Here is a 27,473-nt window from a genome sequence, read left to right as displayed (position 1 = left end):
CCCATGATGACGGTTTGTGTATAAAGGCTTCCTTTCAGTAATGTCCATCTTGATCGCGTTCTGCGTGATGCGCGAAATGTAAACGCAAACTAGCACGTCTTCTTCGGCGCATTATCTCTTCTTCGCCTGTCTCGCTCTTGCTTCCTGCTAGAGCGCCCCCTGGAGGCCGGAGGCCGTAAAAATCCATAAGTACGCCGCGCCGCCGTTTAAGGTTCAAAGTAACATTCTGAATAAAATGCATTAAAAGTTCACATTCATTACAACTTGTTTTTGGTGAGCAAAATGTCAGAAGAATTGAATTTAAATGCTGATTGATTGGGGTTTAATACAATGCAGATGGTCCAAACAGCGCCACTGCTTTGTGTAATCTCTGAGTGACATGGCAGAGTAAGAGAAAGGGTTTAGAGCACAGGTGTCAAACTCAAGGCCCGGGGGCCAGATACGGCCCGCCACATCATTTTATGTGGCCCGCGAAGACAAAGTGTGCATCACATTCGTGTGTCATTACTAGAATTGCAAATTGTCTTCACTTTTAATAATATCTTTTTTTAAAAATATTTGACCAGTTTTTACTCGTCTGATTTGAAAACGAGTTATTTGTCAGTTTGTTTTGTAGCTTTTACTGTATATAATAGTGTTAAGAGTAAAAGTGATGAAGTCATCACAAAAATCACGAAAAAAATCGTATATAAGCCGCACCTGACTATAAGCCGCAGGGTCCAACATTTTTGAAAAAAGTCGCGGCTTATAGTCCGGAAATCACGGTATGTCCGTAGGCGAAGCACTTTACTGTAAAAAGGTCTTTAAAAACAAATTTGACTTGATTAGAATAAATAAATCAGCCCCCAAAGTCAGTTTTACTCAACAACAGGAACACTGGTCGGCCTGCATAAAAGTCTCAGAAAAAGAAAAGATACAGATACAAACTATTTTAGTTTGACGCTCAACTCAACTTTATTTCCATCTGACTTCAAAAACAATGGCAGCTGTGACAAAGTGCTGTATATAAAACGTAATAAACAATACTGTAGTAAATCAAATAATAATAATAATAATAATGTTACAGGTGGAACGGTGACGCACTGGTTAGCACATCCGCCTCACAGTTCAGAGGGTGCGGGTTGAATTCCACTTCTGGCCCTCCCTGTATGGAGTTTGCATGTTCTCCCTGTGCCTGCATGGGTTTTCTCCGGGCACTCTGGTTTCCTCCCGCATCCCAAAAACATGCTTCGTAGGCCGATTGAACACCCCAAATTGTCCCTAGGTGTGAGTACGAGTGCTGATGGTTGTTCGTCTGTGTGCCCTGCGATTGGCTGGCAACCGGTTCAGGGTGTCCCTCACCTACTGCTTGATGATGGCAGGGATAGGCTCCAGCACGCTCGCGGCCCCCGTGGGGACAAGTGGTACAGATAATGGATGGATGGATAATCAACAATCAAATAACTAAATAGACTTCTTTTTCATTGGAGTATGTAAAGCAGCTATTTTGGGGTCATTTAGGTCTTTTCCAGGGGTCTTTCAAAAACAGGGTTATTTTGGAGAATTTTTCTGATTCAACCTTGTATACTCGACAGATGGGTGAAGTGCGATAGTCAACGACATCCATCAGGGCGGAGCTGCACAGTGCACACCCACTGCACACCCACTGCTTGACGTGGAATAACGCTCAAAAAGATTTTCCCGTTAGAGTCACACACACACACACACACGCACGCATGCACACGCACACACACACACACATACACACGCCCTTTTCAAGCACTCCAGTGCACAGCTAAATAATTGATTGAGCGTTTTTTCCTGCGGGAAGCGAAGTAGGCCAACATGTCTGCTGGTGCGTTCAAAGACCTCCTCCTTTCTGTCTGCCAGCACATTTGAAATGTTGCTTCTTTTCATCAACTTGAATCAGGTACTGAGAAAAGGCCAACTTTCTTGCAGGAAATATTTGACCCCTTTTGCTATCATATGTTTTTTACCAGCAAAAGTGGCTACCATTTGGTCATCGTAACCTATAAGGATAGATTGCTAGAAATAAAATTAAACGCAAGCTGTGATGTGTGAAAAGTATCTACACGGGACTAGTGGGGGGAATACTAGACGTCGATCTGTGAATTAAGCCTCTTTCTTGCTGACGATCATTAACAACAAAAACAACAATGTAACTGGAGGGAGAGCAACCAAGTCAAATGTTTCAGAAGCTCCTGGCTTGGATCAAATGTGATCAATGTGTGTCAGTAGCTTGCTGCTAATTATACCATCAGCGAGTGACAAGATGGCAGCTGTCAGCCATCAATTGTGGGACAGGGGAGAATGAGGAGGGGTTTTGGAGGGAGGGGGTTTCCATCTTGAGGGTCTCTGACAGAAAGCATTCATGCTTCATCCTCACATCTGGACTTGTGTCGGCTGAGTGGATTTCCCTTTATTTCCATTAATCAAGCCACTCACATTTGTTCATTCAGTTCTGTGGTGTGTTCAGGTGCAATCAAGGGAATTCAAAGAGGACGTTTGATGAGAAAAATTTAATTGGTGCTACGTGATTTGTTTGTGTTTCCATCGTGGGCCTTTTTGTAGGCGTTCTGAATGCAACGCTAGAAGTGGCAATTGAAGAGGTGAGAAAACTTTGTTGTTGAATGTCTCCACAGGCGGAAAGCACAGTTGGGAATGCGGAGGCTGAAATGCCTGCCGTGACGAACACAAGTACGAGAACCACATAAGACACAAGTGGGAGGAGCTGGAAGAGTTAGCAGAGACACAACGTGAAAAAAAGTGCAGCAAAGACTCCTAGTTGATTCCCATTTTAGAAATGGCTATCACCTCTTGCAATCTTTTCTGTACACCAATTAATGCCACGAACTCTATACTATATCACCCTCGCCAATAGGCTCCACTGGCGCAACCCCAAACACACGTATGTGTTATCATTTTAGTTCAGGTCAGCGTAGACATTTTCTGTGTCATAATGAATGCTCCTGCAGATCTCACCAGTGATTTATTAGAGAGGTTTGATACCACAATATTTTGTAATCCACGAGAGAATAAAATTCAAGATGATATTGAGGATTTGATACTGATCTAATATTTTGTGGAAATACACCAAATGTGTCTGGTAAAGTTGAAAAAAAGCGTTATTTCTCATCAAAACATCAGGGTAATTATTCATTTCAAACTTGGAAGTATATTGAAGCAGTAGTCAAGTTAGATCATTTTACTTTTGTATACTCAGTAACTTCAATTGAAATTGCCTGTAATTATATATCAAATAAATGCCGCAATTTTACAAGTTCATCTGTCTACATTTTATAATACTCATTTCACTGTGTAAAATAGTTTTTGGAGAATAATACAATATAATGTAACGTACAAATGACTGAAGTATAAGTATCAACATTTTGATTTGAGAACCAATTTTAGAGCATAAAAATCTGGTATCGGAGGTGCAGATATTTTGGTTTTGACTCACACGTTCGGTCATATGCGTGCACCCATCGTATGTATCGTCGTTGTTTATCTCCCCAGTTAGATAACTGCCACCCTCCACAATGGAAACAAACACCTTGACTGAACTAGTATTTAGCATAAATATGTAAGGCAGCATTTCATTACAAGCTGATGATTAATTTGATCCTATTACTGGTGCCAATGAATATTGATGAGTCTTAAAAATAGACCTAATCACGGAAGATGCATGGAAACTAGTGAAGGAAGCATTGGATGGGGATTAAATGAGCGGAATGATAGATTATCATTTTCACCGTGGAAATGGTACGAACCCACCGCAATTAAATGTGCAGTAAGGTGATTGGACCACTGCAACCATGTGACAGGCATTACATATATGCATGTTTATTATCCTCATTAATATGTTAAAAACAGCATTTAACTATGGGTAATGTTTTTTCACTCAATTAAAAGTGGATTTCATTCGATGGTTTTAGTTTATAGCCTTTTATTGGCTAATGGCAAGAGGTTGTGAGTTGGGATTTAAAAACACAGTCCTGAATTAAATACATTTTTAACTAATAATTGTGAGGTACAAAGACATAGATTTGAAAATTAAGAAAACACATTTAGAACACACAATGGTACTTTTAATTTTGATATTATCACAGAAACATCGAATAGATGGGTGAACAACCAAAAGGGAAAAGACGCAACAAAGAATACCAAGGTGCGTTTTATAAAATTGGGTTTTTCCTTGTTTTCCCAAAATATTGAAATTCTGCTTCCTGTCCATAATATGAATTTACGACATGACATTTTTAAAAATTATTCATTCACTGGTGATTTTGGGCCCGCTTGATTGTCCTGATCATTATAAGATTATCATTAAAATTATTTTCTGGTGGGATTATTATTTTTTAATATTTAAATTGTTATTTACTTACAGATAATCGTCAACAGTACATTTTAATCAAAGAAGGCTATTTTTATATGCCGATTTTCAAAATGTTTCAAAATATTTTTTTCTCCACATCAACGTCTGCTAGTATGCTCTTTCCGTCTTACTGAAGAGCTGGCATCCTTTGATGAGTTTTCGAGATGTTCCTGGTGTGTGAGAGAAGAGTGTTTATCTGGCGACCTCCCACAAGGAAACTTTTGCGTATTTATAGCTAAGCAAAACTTCCCGTTGACTCATGTGTGATCCCAATGCAGGAACATCAAGAATTCATACTTCCCTTGCCCCATTGCGCTATTCATATACTACATAAATCATGTAGAATTCATGATTCATATATTATGCAGTTTGCACTGATGATGATTCCACTCACTGAAATCAAATCAAACATTTGTTGTGTTACAGTCACAAGACCAACGCCCTTCTTTTTACTTATTCTCATGCTACGATGATTGACAGTTTTTGAAAATGATAAATATTTTGGAGTGTGTGGCAATTAACAACAATGAGCCAATCTGAGCGTTTCTGTGAATTAGGGTCCTCATCTTTGATTAGCTTTATCAACATTAGCACAATAGTGGAACAACATTTAGCCCAACAACTAAACAAGCACAATATGTATGCGTACTTTATTTCACTACCACGTACAGAAGTGTTTCCAATCACAGAACATTCACGTGGTGTCACGTTGACAACATCATGTTCTGATTCACTCAATATTAGACCAAATACCTTAAGATACGAGTGACTTGACTTGTGAGTTTTGAGAATAAAGCTATTGTTTGGCTGAATTTTTGCTTTGATTTACGAGCAGAGACTTGCTGTTGTGGTGGTGGATAGGAACTAATATTAGTTAATATTAGTAACTAATACTTAATATTCATGAAGAATATGTCCGTCTATCTGCTTGTTTTATTCTGTCCCCAGTTGGCCAGGGCAACAACACAACACAAGAAAGAGTGGTTTTGTCATTACTGTATGTTTTTATAATGTACAATATTATGGAGTGCAAATTTTCCTCATTATACATGATACGTTACAACAATTATTTATTATTTCAAAGGCTGTTTATACTGATTATAGGCATTTCCATTCATTTGTGTGAAACGGTGATTAGGGGCTATGAGTGTTTTGCGTTGAGGGCATGGAACAAATTAAGTTTGTGTCTCTTTACTATTGATTTTAGAGCCACACTGAAAATGTTTTGTTGAATTTACTCAATTTCATTTTATTCCTAAAATAATCTAGATCCAGCTTAATTTCTTAATTACAGTACTCATCTACCTGAATCAAAAGTACTTTTCTTGTGTGCAACCACTAAAATTGAGTGCATTCAACACATTATTGATTTCTGTGTCCTAAACATCCCAGTGTCTTCAAAACTGAACAAAAAATGAACCAATTACAAAAATGTTTTAATATTTTTATTTGCTTATTTATTAGTCAGCGCATCACTTCATGGTGTATTGTTGATTATGACGGCCACTTTGTCATTTGATGATGACGGCCACTTTGTTATTTTATTGTATCCTTGCCTCTGCATCTAAAGTATCTCTGTTCTCTGTTAACATTTTGCCATACTCTGTAGCACAATTGATAGATAAAACAACTGATATGAACTGAGCATGATTATATGTATAGACATAAATGTTAAGTGCAGCTCGAGTGTTGTAGGGCGTGTGAAAGATACCCCGGGTTGGCGGAAGGCTCTCTCGGCTTGGCGTACTAACGGCATTGATTTAAACCTCTATTTCCTGCTGGCAGACTCGAGTGCGCTCGACAAGCAGGAGTGGGCAACGAAAAGCTCCACAGTGGAATCCGTTAGGACTCATTGACACTAAAACAACTTGCCAACTCTCACAACAAATTGCGCCTGTGGCCAAGGCACGCTATAGAAAAACGCTAGCGACAACAGCAATCCGCTTCTTTCAGTGATAGTCACTTTCTGTTGTGACTCATTGTTTCTCGATATATAGTTGATGATCTTTTATGCTTTGTCCTTTTGTTAAAAGTTCATTGTGTTCTAAGCCTGATTCCATAATGCGGTGGTTGTCAACCGGTGGATCACTAGAGATCCGTGGCGGTATTGCAGGTGGTCCGCGAAATTGGAAATGGAAAATAATTGCAACATTTTTAAAAAATGTATTTATTAATCAGACTTGATTTATTTTCCAGCTAATTTGGTGAACAATCAACTGACTTTTTCTGTATCTTCCTGGGGGTGTTTTCACTGAGTGTAGCAAATTTGAATAGGTTCCCCCCTCCCCAAGCAAAGTTACAGGGGGTACTAAATCTAACAGCAGCCCTACCTGTGAGAATACATAAGTACCCCCTCCCATTTTGAGATTCCTAGCCATCAACTTTTTTTAGCCAACGGTGATTCCTGACCACCTAATGACTTTTTCACATGGCTCAGTTGTAGTGATAGTCTCCAAACTTGTCGATGCAATCCTTAAGCCTGGTGATCATGTCAAAGTGTCCTTGAACGAGGTAATTTGTATTTTGAAATCAAACTGCAAATGAGTTTTTCTTAGGTGGAATCACCCACCAGTCTGCAAATGAGTTTTTCTTAGGTGGAATCACCCACCAGTCTGGAAAGGGTCATGACCACAGAGAGCATAGAAATCGATTCAATGTATTTTGAGAATCATTTTCCCCTGACACACTGGTCGTTTACAGTAAGATATTTTTTTAATGCACTTATTTTCATGACCATCTGTTGTCTGTGTAATTCCCCCTCCTCTCAATGAACATGACCCCATGCCTGTCATTGCATCTGATTAGGAAACCTGCTTCATTGGGCTCATTTGGAATCATTTCCGGCCTGTTCAAATTTCAGGGATGGGTTCTTCCGAATTTTTTGTGCATGCTGTTATGATCGACATATTCACCTGATTGTACAATAGTTTGTCAATTAGTAGAATTGGGCTTGGGCTTTGAATTTTATTTTCACTGAAATGGTCATGAAACATTTTCAATGGTGAATTATCTCAAAGTGACAGTTTGTAGATTTTTTTTGCCATCTCATGGTGAACTAATGAATGCAACAATCTAAGATCAAAACACATGGCAGCGCAATCACCGAACCCGCCTACTGCTCAATGACGGTTGGAATAGGTTCCAGCACGCTCGCGACCCCCGTGGGGACAAGCGGTGTAGAAAACGGATGGATGGGTAGAAGTGTTCTGCTTTGGGTTCATTCATCGTACAGATATATGTTCTAAAAAATCTTTAACTTAATCCCAAATGAACGTATACTACTAAAAAATATACTGAATGACAAAATCATTATTGTTTTTTTGTTTGTTTGAGGAGGTGCGACGGAGTGAGTTTTGCGGAGTCATGTTAGCAACCAAACATTTTAACCACCAAAAACAGCCATGCACCGAAAGACAGCACAACAATGCAAAAGGGTTGTATGAAATCACTTTATTCTCAGAGTTTGCAGTGGTTCCACGTTTTTTTATCTTTTATTTTTGCATGGTTTCCAGACTAAAATATCTGTCTTTAGAGGGCATGCAGGTGAGGCTAACACAGCGATGGTGGGTAAACACACATAACAGGACACATCAAAAACGCTTTATAGTCACACCATCGCACACCACAGAGCATGCAGATGTCCATAAAGAAGAGGGAGGAGGGTGAAAAAACTTTGCAGTAGAAAAGACTTAAAATATGCACTCAAAATATACTTGTTTAAAATATGAAAATAAAAACAATCACCAGCTACCAAGAGGACAGGAACAGGACCAGCTAGAGACAACACAAAAGATTAGCACGCTAAGTTTAGCATCCGCAAGTACAGACGACAGAAAAGTACAAACATTGGACGTTTACATTCAAGTTACATCAAAGACTAGTTTTAGTATCAAGTGGCTGCTTTTACTATTAGGCCTACTTATTATGATGTTTACTGAGCGGAAAAAAATAGTTTTGTTGAGTGGCAGTGGTCTGTTAGCCATGGAAAGCATGAACATTTTATCAAACAAGATGAGAGCGTGGCAGCTCAGTAACGCCAACAAATTGGTTGGGGGCAGTATTCACAGCTTGGAAGAATTCGGCTGGAGCTGTAAACGACGACTATGTAGGATTTCAAGGCCCTTGGAGATGTTAGCGAGATAGGCTAATGAGACTAGTCGAAGAAGGCTAGCGAAGGTACAAGCGACAACACCTGAGATATGCAGGAAAAAAAGTAAAAAAGAATGCTGTGTAGGCTACTACTGCTATCTACTACTATAAGCGTCATTCTTTGGTTTGACTTGATAACGTCATTTGCGAATGTGCAGTTCTGGTCGCTAATTTGCTGCTAGCACTCTGAATGGAGCCTAGCAGGGGCAGTTTACCAGCATGGAGAACTCACTGGATGCTACTCCAATATTCAATTTTGACATGATTTAGTGATTTTAGCTTGCTGAAACTAGCATGAATATGCAAAATTCAAGGTATACCTGAAACACTTATCTTCTAACGTCAACAATTTGTCACACAAAAGCCGAAATGTTGCTCAGATTCAATGCTAAAGTAATGGCACAAAGTTAGTCAAATTCTGGGATTGCTTTTTTGAGGCAAACTGCAGAGTAGCTTTTGACTAACGAGGATAAGATAGTGGAATGTCTGAAAGAGCTGGAATGTTTTGGAAAGACTGGAAACGATAGAGATTAAAAAGAAAGTTCTGACAACGATCCAGCTTCGTGTGCCATTTTTACACTTTTCAATGCAAGCAGTGTTTTTTTCCCCCTCTTCTTTTTGTGGATAACAATGAGGCAAACTTAGCAGACCTGTCTGAAATAACTGGAATGTTTCAGAAAGTAATGGAATGATGGAGATAAAGAAAACTAATGTCCACTTCGGACACCCCACCAACTTGCTCAGCATTTTTTCAGATCAACAATAAATGTAAATGCCAAGATGGCTTTACACTTATGAATGGGTGAATGTTTTAATATTTTTATTCAACAAAACATCATAGCTATCTTAGCAGTATTGTCTGGAATATTCCAGAAAGACTTTATGGAATGGACATAAAATACGTCAGATGACTCTGAAGCTTTTTGTGCCATTTTTGTTTTCCAATGAACAAAAACATTTTGATACAAACACTATTACGGGGGTATGAATAAAAAAAAATGTGTGTCGTTACATTTTTATTTGACAATAACGTGTCATCAAGCTACACGCAGACATGGCAACGCACAAAAGCGAACTATCATGGCCAGTGACAAGGGAGAGGTATTTGATGACTGCACACTATTTTTCCATTATTTAAAAACGTTATTCCCGCTTCAAACAACTCACGAGGGGTGTTAACTTTTCAAAATCAGAGGAGTCCGCATTTTTGACCAAGCACACAACATTGACGATTGTCTGTCTTTGCAGATTAGACTTGGGACGAGTTGGTGGTGAGTGATATATTCGGCAACTGCCCGCTTTTTTTTTTTAAGCATCTTCAATTATTCATTTCTCCAGTCATAGAACAAAAGCAAAACATTAGCAAAAACTGTGGAGCCACAGACCGTCAATAGTTGTTTACTGCTTAGAGAGAAACTGCATCATTTTGAGGAATTTCTTTAAGTCGTGCTCACCCTGATCTGGAAGAACATTTGACACAGACTCAACGATCCGGATTAAACAAACAAACAGAAAAAGCAGTTATTGCCTCAAATATTTCCCTTCACGGCGACAACCACGTCACGTTACAACATCTCACTGCATGCCAAAACAAAAATCAAAAGAATAAACCAGTCACTTCTTTGATTATGTCACAGGGACGATCTGTTGTTTTCCCATATTTGCATCAAATATTAACATAAAAGAACAAAAAAGGATTTGTAAATTGTTTTCAAAGTTGAAAATATGGCTTGTACTTATCTACCCATCTTGATATATGTCATATACATATTTTTTATATATATATATATATATATATAGAGAGAGAGAGAGAGAGAGAGAAAGAGAGAGAGAGAGAGAGAGAGAGAATTATTTGCCGCATAATGCCAGGCTATTTACAAATCAAAGTTGGCATGATAGGTGTGATTATGTCTATTTTTATTGATTAATAAGTGGCGGACAGGACATCAAATGAGCCATTTTGTGACCAACATAATGTCACGTGGCAGCAGTGGATGAAGAGTAAAGTGTGAGGAGGAGGGAGGGCAGAGGAGGTGGCCATATGTGAAACGGCGTTACTTCTTGTTGAACATATCCATGAGAGGTGTCGGGATGAACTTCATCACCGTGTCCATGATGCTCTCCTCCTCCTCCTCCTCACCGCAGCCGGTGGGCACTGCCTTCTTGGGGCGTGTCAGGCTGCCCTCCGAGGCCTGCTCCATAGCGGCGGCCGCCTCCGCCTCCTTCTCCTCCTTCTTCTTTATGCCGTACTGCATGGGGACAAGCAGCGAGCAGCAGTGAATGGGTCCTCATAAACAATTTTCACAGGAAAGCCTCGAGATGATTAAACTTTAATGCCCACATTAGATGGCGCAGGCAAAAAAGATGGACAATTTAGCACCACCCGTATGCCTTGGTTGTCTGCTTTAGATCGGGGCTTTTTGGGCCAATTTCCTCGTAGGAGATAAAAGTAATGTCATATGGATGCTTCAAAACAAAGTGTTTGATTTTTGGCATGGGTCCTGGAGACTTTTGCGTGTCCTCTTACAATCTACATAGCTGCCAAATTTCATGTAGAACATTAAACTGGTGTTGGTCACTAATTTTTCAAAGTCGAAGCAAATGGCCACAATTGAACTTAAAATGGTAAATTTCAAACCTCACTGACTCCTTGCTTAATTTCTGGAACATGTCTTTGAGATGCCTCTGTGCATTGTTTTTTTTCTGCATTAATTTTAATCGATTTCCCCAGAAGTAACTGAAATTAAGAAAAAACATACCCAGATACAAACCTAATGTCAATATAAGTTAAATTAAATGACCAAATAACTAACTCCGCTGCTTTCGCAACTGTGTTGCAAGTGGAAGCGGAGCACATCAGCAGAGATGCACATTGCACTGTAGAAGCCGCTAAAAAAATAGTCCCGACCCCTAAAAATTGATTAATGGCCCAGCCCGAGCGCCATGTCAACATAACGGGAACCATCTCACTGCGTGCCTCAAACTGTTCTCCACGTTGTTATCTGTGTTGTTCCTTTAATATGTTTTTTTTGCAGATGGTGCCAGACTAATGAATGCGGTGGGCCATTCAGAAGGAGTGCATTGCAGAAGGCCAGTTGGTCAACGGGCGGCACGACGAATGAGCTCGAGGCAGAGATGCGGAAAATGGGATGAACTCCTCCGTGACCTCGTTGCCGTTTCCCTGTAATGGGATTCCTTGGCCAATAAATATCCTTGAGGAAGACCACCAGTGCGGCGTTCTGCTGCGTAGATGAGCGCCGGCGCATTTTGTGTGTGTTTTTACAGACAGACCTCAGGGTCGTCCGGGGATCGCTTAGACTAAAATCATTGCCGTTGAAAACAGCTCGTCAGCTTTTCTTTGCCATTTGCTCGCATTTCATTGGAGATCCCCCAAGGCAACTCTGGACAATCGCACAGCAATGCGGTGTATAAATATGCTTTTTTTTTCCTTTGGTACATGGACTTTAAATTACAACACTAATAGGTTGGCGGACTCATAAAATCCCTACTTATTTGTATTTTATGACATGTCCTCCCTGGTTATTGTATTTAATGATATGTTAACACGACTAGCACCTTGTTAGTGTTTCGTTAGTGATCTTCTCTGACAACGTTTGCCAACCTTTATTGAACAAAGGCACATATTTGACTTATTTCATAGATTTGCCGTTTTCATGCCCTTAAGACACATGACGCTGACATTCCATCAATACGGAGACAATTTTTGGTATTTTAATGTGAAAATTTACCATTTGACTGCTGCTCCAGCTGCTTTTCTATATTTTTCGTTTGGGCACAGATAGGTGAAAGCAAATCCCGACCTTACACGTATGACACGTATGATGCAGTTGATTTCCTTTTTAATCATCTAGGAAATCTGTGCTTTTGTTCATAGAACACAAACGGCGAATCCTACTTCCGACACTGATGTCTGACTTAGCATTCAATTGTTTCAATGTCTTTAGGCTGTATTTTGACGGACAGGTCCATGTGCGCTTGGCGTAAAAATGATTGCATCCCCATTTTTGTGCTGGGGCCCTGGACAAGTTTAGGTCATCCACAAGTGGAGGTCTGCTTGCAGTTTTTCTCGGCTGTGTTCACTCCCACAACAGAGCAAACGCCCCTATCCAACTGTGCCCGTCTATTAAAATGCAAAAATAAAGAAAACTCTACCATTTGCGGACAATTAGACTGCATTTACCATTTGATTTGTGCCGGACATTATAAGAGGATTTTCTATTCCCTTTACGATTTCCCCATCAGACTCAAGAATCTTTCTTAAGGGTACCCTAATGGTGAATCTGACACCAATGTCAGACTTGACATTTCTCTCGTCCAGATGCCAATCTTTGAGTTCCCTGTGGCAAATTCCCTATTAGAGGAAAGGGTTTTACTTCAGGGCGCTCAGTGAATCGTACTTTTGACGTTCTCAGAAGTCACATTGTTCCAGAGACTACTCTTTGCGTTTTCCCCAGTTGAGTGTCTTTTTTAAGTGTGCGCAAATAGTGAATTGAACTTTTGACACCAATGTCACGGTTATTGACTTTCCATTGTTTCAACAGCAAATTGATTTCCTTACTGCAAATTACCCATCTGAGTGTTTTCAAACTAATCTGTATTTTTACAGCGAATTCCATTTCTGATGCCAAAGTGGTATGTGGCCCTGCTTGAACATGCCAAAGCCTTCATAAGGCCCAAAGCAGTGAATCAATTTCCAAGATTTGTCTTAGTCACATACTATCATGCTGGTTAAAATACTTCCAAAGCCTTGAGGATGAGCTACTGTTGCATCTGTAACAGTTGACACGGTAGTCAGTTTAACTTCTGACACATATGTCCAAAGACATTTTCTTCATGTTTATGTTTATTTATCTTTTTTTTTTTTTTTTTTGTCCAGTCATGCATGTTTGTTAAAAGCAGCAGTACTGAATTTCCATTTTTTTGGGGCAGTGTACATTAAAAATGTTCTTCATACGTCAGTAAAGTCATTGCCAGTGGCAAACGTTTTACCCCCAAAAAGTCTCTTAAGAAGCAACGGTGACTTTGAGGATTCTCTGACGGGTATCAGTTCGTCTGCCTTCTGCCTCCATGTTTGTGCTCTTTGCTGCCCGCCATCTGTCTCGCTCGGCAGCCTTTCAGAGTTATTCAAAGAGCAACAAAAAGCCTGAAGAGACGATAGCTACGCTCAGTTGAGCCCCAAACGTCGTATGGGGCTGTCGTTTTCTCTCGCCTCGAACAAAACTCAACAAGGGGAACAAGTATGACTCTGCAGAGTGACAAAAATTCGGCTCCAAAGTCAAGTGTTGGCTATGTTGAGACGACTGTGTATTATTTATATGTTTTACTTTTTTTTTAAGCCACTTAATCCTGAACACTGACACATCCTGTTTAAAAGAGAAGGACAGTGGAACCCCCACATACTTGCGGTTTGGCACCCACATATTAGCACATTTCATTTTCAATATTTTTTTTGTCATTTGATATTTCTGTCACCGCAGCCTTATTTCCCAATTTTTTGGGTGGAAAACGCGGTGTTGTGTTTTATCAGCATTTTTTTCTTTTTTGGTTTTCTAATTTTACATTTGTTTGTTTTACAATTGAATTTTGCACATTATGTCACAACTGTGGTAAAAATTCTAAATAACGTCTTTCTTTTTTCTTTTTACCTGTGTAGACTTTTTATATCCAGGCAGAAACCTTGGAAAAGCTTTATATTGTGTTTTTTAGTTGATCCTTTTTAAATTTTTACATGTGATTGTGGTGCAGGTGTTGCGTTTCATACCTTATCCCTGATGCCTTGTCGGATGTTTTCCCTCTCTGCCTCCATTTTAGCGTACTTGGCCTTCCGTTCCTCCTCTTGCTGCCTCAGTGCCTCTTGCCTCTCCTCCTCTTTCTTCTGGGCATCGGGGTCTTTTTCCTCCTCACCTCCCAACATCTTGCCCATGTCTTTGGTGGCCCCTGAAACATGTGTGAGACAAAATGTGTTAAACTCAACCATGTATAATTTTACCCTGACACTATGTCAGATTTTACTACCATTGTTCATGGGGTACAGATAAATAAATACTCACTCACTCACTGACTCACTCACTAAATGAAAACACCCTTGAAGGTTTCATACATTTGCATCAACAGAGCTGACATGTTTCCTCAAAAAGGAAAAAGGTTGACACAAAGTGCCAGCACAGAGCCGAGATGGTTAAACATCCTTAGAGTCAAACACAAAACTCTGTCACTTGAAACCAAAGCTTAAGTGCCCGACAGCAGAGGTGAGCTGCTCAGATGAAAGTGGCTGCGCTAAATTATTACTCGTTCTCTTGATCGTCTTTGTGTCTCCCGGAGGGGATTAGCATCTCTTCATGCAAAGCGGCCACTCGGACCTCAGGTTAGGACTCGAGGACAAAGAGCCTGACAGCGACTCTGATAATTGGGACGATGAGACCAAATTGTAAGGCTTGTCGCATAGTCTCATCTCCATTTTGGGCTCTTTAGATGTGCTAAACGTGGGATAATATTGTTTAGCAGTGACATCACACATGAACTAGTTGCCACCATAATGATGTTGGGGTCATAGTATTTAATTAAGTCCTCCAAGTGGCATACACGGAATGATACATTTCCAATAGTATGCCATAAAAGATGCTAGAGCCAATAAATGAAGGCAATGCAGCCAATCAAAACATCATCCATTGCGGTCCTGGAAGGAGGATCCTCCCATCTGAGTGCCCTTCTCAAGGTTTGGAGTTTTTCCTTGCCCACCTGGGGGTTACGATCCGAGGATGCCGTTAATATTTGTCAACCACGGACACGTGAAGCCTTTGAGACACTTCTGTCATTAAGAACTGTACAAATAAATTTGACTTGACTATACGAAGTCGCATTTTTCCATTTCAGTCATTCAGTAGATCAAAGCATTCAATGTGTGAATTTGAGTTGCACACTCATTTTATTTTTATTTTGCGATCCATGACGAGCGGGTTGGACTGTGTTGCGCGGTGTGTCGCAGTATAAAGAAATGTGATGGTGCCGCAACATACATACATAGCAAGATAATATAACACTTCTCACAGACGTGTGCCTTCCACTCCGTGAAAAAAAAGATAGATTATTGCGGCTTTGCTGTGACCGTTTGTGTCTCTTCATGAAATCTGGTCTGTTTTATCTGATTGCGCGCACCACCCGGGCCCCCTTGGCCAGGGCGCGGAAAATGGAAGTCACATTATTAGCAGTATTACATTTGAAAGGAACATATTCCATCTTCAAACGTTTATGATTTGTGTTTTTCAACAACATTTGACTGTATGTTCTAAAAATGTGTTATTTGAGTGATTAAAAATAATTGCGTTTTCACAGCAAATCCTCGAACTGATCAAATTGCAATTTTCCCTAAGTAGCTGCTCCAACCAAAGGCAGCTGACTTTCTGCTCAATTTTAACCATCCTTGAAACATTTGCGTGTATCCTGCCATTACAGACATATCCATCAAAATCTGTGCCAATTAGTGAAGATAGTATTTGTTTCAAATTTTCTTGAAGGTGTTACTGATACTAATATAGGATTTTATGTCAACAGTCACCTCAAGAAGAAGACACATGACCATTTCATGTCATCAGTTTTGAACTAAGAACCTTTGACTCAAAAGCAGGCATGCCATCCATGTGTCAGCTTGGTTAAAGGACAATAACTGTTCAACTGCAGCTGTCAGAAGCACTTAAAAGCAACATTTGCTGGAAAATAAAGCAAAATGTTGAAATCTCACAGCAGGGTATGCGGACCTTTTTCCCTCAGACTAATCCAGATGGTCAGCATGTGTGTTCTCGCATGTGTACGCTGTCACTGCGGTTCTCCTTTCCAGTCCAGCGCTTCCACAGCGGCAACTCGCCAAACATCCACCTGCACTCTGTGCTCACTTTCAACGCACCGGAAACAAATTGATTTTAACCAGAAGCGAACCTCACCATCTCACGGGAGAAAATCTCCTGGAAAAAAAAAAGCTAGGCAAGCCCCTCATTCTGCCTCTGGAGGAAATATCGGGCGCAGCCATCTGCTTGAGGCAGGAAAATTGATGAGACGGCGGTGACCCGGAGGTGCCCGGCTGCCGTTTGGAAGGCGAGGTGTTGACAGGCCTGGACAAGCACCCATCCGTCGTCGTACAGGCGGGGTGACGACTAATTAATGAACTCAGATGACGTTGGTGTCGGCAAGGACTTTGTTCACACCAAGGAATTTGTCAAGTAATGGTCGCAAACAACACAAGATGCTGGAGTCTATCCATCTGTTTTCTATCCCGCTTATCCTCATTGGAGTCGCGAGCAAGATTGAGAATCTCTAGATGATTTAGGGCGGGATACATCCTGGACTCATTTACAGTGATTTAACATAGCCTAGATAATTGCTTCTGGTCGGGGTTCATTTGGATGAATACCCCAGTCAAGGTTTGTCATAGTACAAGCCTGGAATTTGCTGCTTCAAACCAAAATGGTTGACTGTAGATAACATTACATGGTCATCAATTTTGGAGTTTCTCCATGTATAAGGACTGGAATTGGCTGCTTCCAACCAGAATGTCCATCTTGTGCATAGATTTAGTGCATAGTTACTTTTTAGACGTTTTCAGATAGATATGATAGACATGTCCACTGAAATCCGTGTAAGCCACTGAAATTGCGGCTGTTTTTTTTTCTCTCCAGCAGGTGCTACGGAATGAGTTTTGCGAGACTGGTTCAGTGATGTGCAAGAAAAACACCTTTAAAATTTAGCGTCGCTCACCCGTCTAGAATAGCTGACTGCCATTCAGCTTCATTCCAATTCCTGTCATTTGAGCATGAGAGCTTGGCCGAAATGCTTGATTTAGAACCAAAATGGCAATTTTCTCTTCGTGCTTATCATCATTAGGGTTGCAGAGCTTATCGACTGGTAGACAGTCAATGTTATGGCACATGCGTATAGACAAAGAGAAATTCACCGTCACATTCCCATCTATGGACTATTTATAGTTCTCACTGAACATAACATGGATGTTTGGGAGGGAAATCTCGGAGGGAGCCGCAGTATACCTATAGGAACCCCCTCCTGGCACGGGAGAACATGTTAATTCCAAACAAATGGAGACTTTTCAGATCCTCACACCAACCTTTTTTTTTAGCATTGAATATGGTGGTGTGTAAAACATTTTGAATTTCATATGCCCGGAAGAGGCTCTGCTGCTTCCTGCTTCACTCCAGGCCAATATTAAATTCACTGAACAGAAAAGGAAACTTTTTCCTTTACTTTGCTTCTCACAGCTCGAGGGAATTTTGCGGGAATAATAATAGTCATTCTAGCAACTTTTAATTTGCAAATTTTATGAGCTGAAAGTAGACTGTTAACTCAAATCCCGCCGTGGTGACATTTTCTCATCAACTAATTAGCGCCACCAATCACTGTGAAATGTCATTTAATGCCAGCGTGGGCTCGGAAATGTCTAATGGAATAGTAAGGAGGCATTTCTACTCATATGCTAATCTACAATAACACAAATATATTTAAAAAAATATTTCCTGCCTCAAGGCAAATAAATGCACTTAAAAACAGCAAAGAATAAATATTAGAACCATATTAGTTCATGTTCGCACATTGAACTCTATCGCTAACCAAAACAACGGAATCCCTATATAAACGTCTGCCTGAAAAATTTGCCATCAGGAAAGCAATGTAAGTCTAATTATTTCCACTACAATACGCCCTTGTTAGCAAATAACCTGTTGTCGAGCCCATTTAAATGCTGAGCCTAAATATCAGTACCTAGCGAAGCACGTAATCACTTCATCCCTATTTTACCATTAAAAAAATGGTCTTAGGCCTAGTTATGTTGGTGCATTAAGTAATTCAAGACTTAAATGTTCATTAAACCCATTTCAACTCTGTTGCTAACTAAAAAAGCAGCACCTATGCGGGCCCATGTAAAGTGATGACCCTTAAAGGTCCACAACGTACGTCCTCGTGCAGAATTCTAATCACAAAAACATTTCCACAAATGCACCGCTGTCTTCTTTCACATTTCAAATGCCATTTAGAGTCTCCTCTGAGCTAACCTTGATGTCGGAGGTTAATTAGCTTGTGGTGACAAAGTTGCTGTGCGGCAGCGTGGTGTAGGACGTCTTTCCCTAAAGACTCACTGCATGCGCACCCCCTCGATGCAGCCAGCGGGAGAATCAGGGAAGCGAAATGAGGGAGCGGGGAGGTGAGTGAGCCCCTACGGATGCGTTGGTTAAGTTTCACGCTCGGAAAATCCATCACAGGGCCCAATGCCTCGTCATTTGGGTACTATTAGCACCATTAGCTCTATGAAATACTGCACAAAGATCATACCTTAAAACAGTGGCTCTTAAATTCGCCAAAGTAGGTAGTTTGGGGATCCACAAAATAAAATAATAAACGATGTGGTATTATTTAAAAAGAGTACAGATGAGGAACCGGTGAGCCAATAAAAAAAATACAACTCCTCCCCATCCTAGCTTCGGATCGATTAAAAGCTCGGATAGTATTATGACGTATAATCACTACCGGCCTATGGTAGTAATGTTCAATTAACAGTAAGATTAAGCTTGATAGGTGCAGATTCGTTGGATTGAAAAGGTCTGTGCCTTATAGGGCACAAATGTAACTTCTGATTCCTGACAGTAGCCCGTTATACCGCCGTCGACCTAGTTGCATCATCGGTTCTGTCCCGAAACCTTTGTTCGCAAAACGCTGGTCTTTTAGTGATCCCAAGGGCCAAAAAGAAGTCTGCAGGGTCAAGAGCATTCTCTATTTGGGCTCCACAGCTTTGGAATGCCCTACCAATAGATATCAGAGCTGCTACCTCAGTAGAAGCATTCAAGACATAATTAACATTTCTATACTATGGCCTTTAATTAACCTGTGCTGACCAATTCGACTGCAGTTTGTGATTTCCGTCCTGGTAGCTGAGAACCAAACTGAAAGTGGCTGTCTGTATTCCACATCAAGCAACTGGGACGAAATCTGAGGTGGAACACCTCCTCGCAGACACTGCCACGACAATTGAGGGTGTCTTCCTGCAGCTCTTCATTTCGACTATGGACATCCACGTGACTTTTTCTCTGGATTGTTTTTATGTTGTGTGTTGCCCTCTCAACATCTGTTACATGTGAAGGCCTTTGAGAAGCTACTTGATTTGCTTGTCGATGCCGTGTCACTTTTCTGTATAAACAATGCATTTTGTGTTTGCGCCATGGACAGGTTTCACCAGACGACATTTTGCCGCAACAGCAAAGAAACAAAAAGAAACTGATTACAAATACCTCTCACCATAAAAAGTGGGAGCCTGTGCACATTTTTCACGTCGATGGACTGGCCTGTCTCATCATGTGTTCCATATGTGCGCGTGGACATAACATTTAAGCGACAAAGATGGAGTTTCAATTTCTTCTGTGGTCTCACTGGTATGAATATTTTATAACTACCAGCGATCAGGATACTTGAAGCCACCTAGGCTAACCGATAATCTCATCAACAACCAGCTTAATTTTCATGTTTTTGGGCTGGTGAAAATGAATGAAGACTGCTGCCTTGCTGGCTGGACATTTTACTGCTATACAGAGAGTGCTAGTCTGGCGAAGGCGGCAGATGGACGAGTGGAAAGTTCCCTGTAAAATGAACGTTTGGAAGACAAGCTTAATGACTCTCCATCAACATTTATAGTCACCTCGTCAATTTAACCCCTAACACACTTTCTGTCCAGTTTTCCTCCTCTTGATTTCCAACACCTTCTTACCCACATCAATACGTTATACACAGGACAAACATTCAGTAAAATGTCATGTGAAAGCTAAGAAGTAACATATCCACGCATAAGGAAATAATGCAATGTAAGAAAGTTATGACAGTTATGACAATATGTGCTAAAAGCACAAGGGTGTCTGATAAAGGCGATTTTATGGCGTCTCTGTGGTAAACAAGATAATGCTGAAGGTTGATCAAGGTGTTTAGGGCCGACCTCACAGTGGCTGGGCGTAAGGAATGATAAGCGAGGTTCAGGAAAATTCCCAATGGATTCCGGGATGGTTTGATGTTTTCCCTTCGTGTGGCAACATTTGCAGATCAAGGTCGTTGGAACCTTGCATAGCGATAAGGGGGTTGCCATGACAACTACTGTAGGCAGAGCCAGCTCTGGAATGTCAATGGCAATCAAAAAGAAGGAAGCAATAAAACTACATGAATACTGACCCCCATCTCCAACCACTACATGCTGAAACACTGGACAAAACCCACTAGTCTTTTCTGTATACTTAGCAGTAGCTTTTGGTGGTTCGGAAGATGAGTGATAATAATAATAACTGAATTTATAATGCACTTTACATTTCAGAGAAATCTCAAAGTGCTATCTTCCTTCATAAAGGTTGGCCAGGAGCAACATATGCTAATTAGCTTAAAGCTTGCATCCAAGGACTCTCCATAGCATTTGTAAATTCCAACCATTTTATTGTCTTGACCCGTAAGTTCTTGTGGGCCAGTTCACTCGGCTAGAATCGCAGAGGAAATTACCTAGGTTAAAACGAGAATCCAAAGAAGCACTTGAGTGTCTCTTCTGCAGCCAGGCAGATGGGAGAAAGGCGAGCTGGATGTTTACTTTCGCACTTGACAGTAACTGTTCATTTTTACAATAAAGAGGTTATTGGTCAACAATGGCTTGCCTCTGTTTCATTGTGAAAGCGGACGCAACAGCGTATTGTCTGTCTTTTTCCTATTTCAGGCGTGTTTTTGGTGAGAAACATGGGTGTTCTCAGCACTTGGGTTTGTTATATTGTTTGTGAGGCTAGGGTTGCACAGTTTACAAGTGCCTACGCTACCAGTTTCATTTTAAGAAAAAGTACGTCCACACGCTTAAGGCATCACTGGAGTTTGCTGTGCTTGTAGAATTCAGCAAGGTGTCTGTGTCCAAAACATGTAATTGGCGATTGATTAGCCAACCTCAACATATACTGGAAGCATCATTGTGGACTTTAAGACCTTTCAGCTTTGAATGAACTTTTGGCGGTCAACTGGGGATTCATTTCATCCTAAAGCAGGATCTTGCGTTGTCTACTTGGTTGGAAGCGCTGGAGTACTCAAAAGCACCCACAAAGAAGTGTGGATGGTCACAGGATTAGACTTTACGTAACGGAGACTGTGAGATCATGCGCACTTTAATGTGTGTGTGTGTGTGTGTGCGTGTGCTTGATGCTGCCAAATAAGAACAAAATATACGAGTCTTTATTGCCAACCAGGATGTTGCTGTGCGTGTTTGTGTGTGTGTTTGTGTGTGTGTGTGTGTGTGTGTGTGTGTGTGTGTGTGTGTGTGTGTGTGTGTGTGTGTGTGTGTGTGTGTGTGCGTGCGTGCGTGCGTGCGTGCGTGCGTGCGTGTGTGCGTGTGTGATGATGAGAGTGCAGGTTTCCTGGGTGAGCGACCACATGACGACATTTCCCCAGAGGATTGACAAAAGAAGAAGGGCCTTGGATGAGTGTAAGGACAAAATGAAGGCTTAAAACAACAGGATGGCTCTGTGTGGTTCAATTTGAGCAACAAATGTGAACTCGTAGAAAGTGAGGACTCCAATGAAAAGGGAATTGGCCTTCTAGAGCTCCATTTGGAAGCAGGTATACGAGCTAGTCGTAATTTAGCCTAGCTCATATTATTTTGGTGGAGGCTTTTGCAAGTTGTCATAAAACATAAAATTCACAATTTCATCCCTTCCATGGTTTTTACATTCTAAAACCCCAAATTTTAATTGTAATCGTAATTGTATCCCAACCTGAAGCTGAAGCTTACATTTCAAAGTATTTTAGTCTATGTCGCAGGATGTGGGCGAAACAAGAAAGTCTGAATTTTAGAATCCAAAGCCTTCAAATTTTAATGAACTCCTACTAGGGAATTCACCCCAATCAGAAGCAGGTATACTGGTCAGATAGGTGACGTTAAACTGTGGTGGATTTTAAGCTTCAGGGAATCACTCTTCACTAAAAATATAATGTCTAATCTGTGTGTATGTAGTCAAATAGCTGTCAGTTAAACTTTAAAGAGTAATGTTACAATAATAAATAATAAATCTGACAGAATCCAGCCGTCAAGTTGAATCGCATTCTTCCAATTTGGTCAACTTCTTCAAAGTCAAATGGAGGTTACGGCCGTTTCGTGCTGTTCAAAGAGCCGCGTGGGTGCAATTCAACTCCCACGCTGGGTTTCTGTAAGCCTCAGACCTTGAACAGTTGAGAAGAAAAACATTTTTTAAAAATCAAGTGAAATCAGCTCTGCTCTCATTTTTTCTCTCACGCTGATCTGTCTGTGCTGAAAGCTTTTTGGTAGTTGCTCCTCCTCACAGTGTGCTAACAGTTAACAAGTCTGGGGTTGCTGGGCTAATGAGCTCTTTTTTTTTTTAAGAATTGACTTGTGCCAAAATGTTTCTCTCTTTGAACGGACTATTTTCCCCCTCTGTCGATTACTTGTCAAGGTGCAGAGGCGGAGAGGACATTTTCTCTTGGATTATTGTTTATTTATTTAATCTTGTTTAATTATATATGTTGACACTTTCGTCTGCTGTTTATTGTTTATTTGTTCTATCTTTTCATATAGTGACACTTTCGTCTGCTGTCTATGGATCGATGGATCGATGGATCGATCCATCCATCCATCCATCCATCCATCCATCCATCCATCCATCCATCCATCCATCCATCCATCCATCCATCCATCCATCCATCCATCCATCCATCCATCCATCCATCCATCCATCCATCCATCCATCCATCTAGTATCTCTCTGGCGCGTCTGACAATTTGGTGAAAAGCAGACTAGACTTTAGACCAGCTAGAAGCCAGTCTAAGATGTGACGCAGTGGTGTTATGCTATTTTAATGGATTTGATCGAGGCACAGGCAGACAGATTCTGAGCTTCGTTGATGTGTTGTGCATGTCATCAGATTTCCTCCATAAATATGACAGTGTGCACCTAACCCTCTGAATCATCAATTAAAAATCTATTAATTGAATGTATTATCATAATTATTGTCATTATTATTGTAATGTTTCTAATTATTCTAATGACTATCCTATTACTACTACCACTAATAATAATAATAATAACAATTATGTTATTAATATCATTATCATTGAGAATCTATTTTGAAAAACACCCAATTCTAACTGCACCGTCTACTGAAATACATAGTTAAACTACATTTTGCACTAGAATTGCGCTGGGCATGAAAATAGGGATCAAAGACTTCAACAGTGCTTCTTTTTCACACTTGTCAAGTTATGAACATTAAAAGAAAACATGCGGCTCAACAATTGCACAGTTAATGAATGTTTTGAGATTATTTTTAATCATAAAATTCATTTCCATTTGGATTATTTCCCAAGGGAAATTTATCTCAGTTTCAGATGGTGTTTGACTAGGGAGGTTTCATCACATTTTATGTTATCAAATTAAAATATTATGAAATTAAAAAAAATGCATGTTTTATACCAGCACAGGGAGAAGAAACCCCAAAATACAATACAGTTTTTCTCATTTCACCATCTAGTAAGCAAAATGTTCATGTAGCTAACTGCGAAAGAAAGCGGAGACCATAAAGGACAAGACACCAACACACTCGCACACTGGACAGGCTACATTTATCACCCTGGAAGACTCACCGAAAACAAGGTCGACCACACACCTTAGGACTTCACAAGACACACGACAATTTAATGGCAACTGGAAGAAAACCACCATCAGATTAAACCTTTGTGACTTGGCAGCTACCTGAGCTAAAACAAGGATCGCTTTTTGGGGGGAGGATGGGAATTATTGTACTGTGTTTGGATTAAAGTAGTATTTTAAAAAAAGTCACATTCAGGTGGAAAACGGGTCATCAACAAGCAGGCAAAATTACTTTAATTAAAGTCATATTTGCTTGAAAAAAAACATTGTAATTTTCCAAGAATGCTTAGTAATTTATGAGAATTAAATGGTATTTTGGCAGAGATCATATTCTTATTTGAATGAAATCATACATTTTGAGGAAAAATGTGGTAAACATACCAAAACTGTACAGTACATAGAATCATTCATTCTAAAGTCATATTTCTTTAATGAAAGAACGTGAGATGAGCCAGCTCTGAGCAGAGCACCAGCGTTGTTGGATGCACAATAACACCGTACAACAGCCAGAAACCCCCCAATGAACACCCCCATATGCCGAAGAGCAAAACAACAAAGCTTACAGCTGTACCGCACCACGATTTCCGGCAGTCATATTGTCCCAGGGTCACGCTTGTACCCGCAGTAGAGGGGAGTCTGCACTTGTTCCTTTGAAATGAGAAAGGGTAGACCCCTAATTCAAAACTGTCTGATTTAAACAGGGCTGTTTGGAAATGGCTCCTGTAATTCTTCACCCTCGGGCTATTTTGACAGCTGGAAACGGTTTTAATTTGTCTGAAAATTGAATAATACATCTCCGTGAATGCAATATGTTGGACATCCAATACAAACGTTCTGCAGAACTGCTACCCCAGCTCTTGTACGTGACCTCATTAGATTGCCCAATATTATACAAGTTAAGTGTGTCAAGCGCTCTCCTTGTTGGATCGTGCTCTGAATATCCCATAAGAGCTTCTTTTTGCTATACGCTTTTTTATCAGTAGGCATACGCAGTAGCTGACAGCTACGGGATTTTCCATTTTGTACGACGAGGTTCCATCTCACGCATGCCTGGCAAATCTGACTTGTCAAAATAAGGAGCCAAAACAAGCAACAGGAAGCGGACGTTAAAACAGTCGCCAATCATTGGATGCCAAACGGTGGGAACACAGTGGCCTGTCATCTCCTCTCTCGTTGCTTCACGGCTCAGCGGGCCGAACCAAACTGAGCCAATGCGCACGGGCTTGGAAAGACAATTACCTTAAGAAGAGGAAGGAGGAGGAACGCCTAAAGGAGCAGGCCGTTAACACACCACCTGCAACTCGATCCCAATGGACCGATGCAAGTATCGACAACTCTATGCACTATCATTTATATTTTTGTAGACTAAAAAGACTCACAACAATATTTGCATCACTTCACAATTATTAAGGCCAGAAAATGACAGGTCATTACATAAATCCATTGATACTTCCTGTCAAAAATAATAACATAAAGAGCAAATATTTAGTCACAGCAGACAGATGCTTGACAATAATAATGTCATAAAAAAGACACGTGCATACCAACAAATATGCCACAAATCAGTAGAAGGGACCAACAGATTCTGACAATGCTCAATTACTGATCTGTATTGTTTCACCTATACATTTATATCTAGCACGCTGTCTTTTATGACATTGTTAATGGCATGCACCTAGCGAGCTATCTTTCCAACTATGTGTCTTCACGTGTCATGATTAATGGAAGACACCAACTGTAACGCATTGCAGTAATGTATTACATTCAAGTAGTAACGAGTTACATTATATTTTTGTAATGTCATGACAGTTACTGTGTCTTCAAGGCATTGCAATTTTTGGGACCACAACACACATATGATACACTTTAAAGTGTACCTGTGGTTCTCAGATGAAAGATGATATGATTTATCAAGAAAAACTGTATCCAAACATATTGTTGGTTACATGACAATTTTCCAGCATCAATTCTGATGAAAGGTAAATGAATAAATAAATGTATCTGATGTCTCAATGTCAAATGAGGACGTAGGAGGGGCTGATAGGATTGCTCTTGGCGCTTGTCTTCCTCTCCTCCCCTACGGTGTCTTATTAGGGTCACCTCGTGATTAGAAAAATTGAAGAAAAGACAGATTTACAGGCATAGGCAAGCGATCACTCAATAGCAAGTAGTGGGTGCAAGGCACAGGCCAGTCAGTTGATGTCACATCCATTCCCAACATGGTTCCAAAATGAAACAGGAGGATTCTTTTGGCAAATGCAATACTAAACACAAATATGAGAAAATGTTACAAAATTGCTTCCTTCACCCATCAAGACCTCAACGTGGACGCTCCCGAGTTACATTTTGTGCCATCTTTTAATGTCATACAGGAGTGAACACCAGATATACGTATATACTTAAAAGCTATTCTTGTTAAAAAAAAATCAAATTTCCAATGAATGAGAAATATATAAGGGCAGCAGAAGCTAAGATAGCAGCATGCTTAGCTTCTTTCCTTCTTTCATCGCATTATGGGTTATACACTTTGATCACTAACCCCCCCCCCCCACACACACACACACACACACACACACACACACACTTGTCCCCCCGCAGTTATGCCTTTGACTCCAATTTCCGCGGCAGCCTCTCTATGCTAATGCCAGCGGCTCCCATTCAATCCATCTTTAGAGAGGCTCGGTCGGCGAATTAGCTCAGCGGATGTGTGGCTTCCCGCCATGCATAATCACCTGGGCTTCATCTCCAACCTCAAGCCCTGCCACTCCCCTGGGGCAGCCATGCGCTGCCCAAGATAAATGTGATTTTAACGATAACCATGGCTGCATTACTCAATCACGCGACAGATGACGAGAGGACCCTCCTGTTTATGTTTGGAGCATTTTCACTGGGGAGATTTCGTCAACGAAGTGTATTTACTTTTGATGGCCATGCTAGAAAAGAAATAAATTAAGAAATGAAGGATGTTTACTGGCATCACACGTGTCCCATTATTAGGGAACTGGGATCTGGGACTGTTTCAAGAGATTAAAACCATATTTTGAGTAAAAAGTTATCATATGAGAAAAAAAAATGTACAGGGATGAAATATTTGGAAAGTTGGAAAGCCAACTTTCTGAAGAGAAAACATCAAAATTTTACCTGAACAAATTGAGAGAACTCATAATTTTATCAAATCTTTCAAGAAAAAAAGTCATACAGTTGTATTTTCTTCAATAAAAAAAAAAAAATCATATGACGTAGTCATCAGGGGATACAAATTGTTAT

The 27,473-nt window shown here is 40.4% G+C and overlaps 1 protein-coding gene across 2 annotated transcripts in view; it reads right to left on the bottom strand.

Annotated features, from left to right (window-relative positions):
- Positions 1-7,810: 7,810 nt before the first annotated feature.
- The window catches only part of LOC125985381 (complexin-2), a 56,491-nt gene continuing 36,828 nt past the window's right edge, over positions 7,811-27,473 (bottom strand). For both annotated transcript variants that reach the window (XM_049748193.2, XM_049748184.2), the window contains exons 3-4: positions 14,307-14,482; positions 7,811-10,773 (exon numbers count right to left, since the gene is read on the bottom strand). In XM_049748193.2, coding sequence (XP_049604150.1) covers positions 10,579-10,773; positions 14,307-14,482 — 371 coding nt within the window. In that variant the 3' untranslated portion in view covers positions 7,811-10,578. The remainder of the gene's footprint in view (positions 10,774-14,306; positions 14,483-27,473) is intronic.

This window comes from Syngnathus scovelli, chromosome 1, assembly GCF_024217435.2.
Source record: "Syngnathus scovelli strain Florida chromosome 1, RoL_Ssco_1.2, whole genome shotgun sequence".
In the NCBI taxonomy this organism is placed as follows: domain Eukaryota; kingdom Metazoa; phylum Chordata; class Actinopteri; order Syngnathiformes; family Syngnathidae; genus Syngnathus; species Syngnathus scovelli.
The sequence above is the reverse complement of the archived record's forward strand: the minus strand, read 5'-3'. Positions and strand labels throughout refer to the sequence as shown.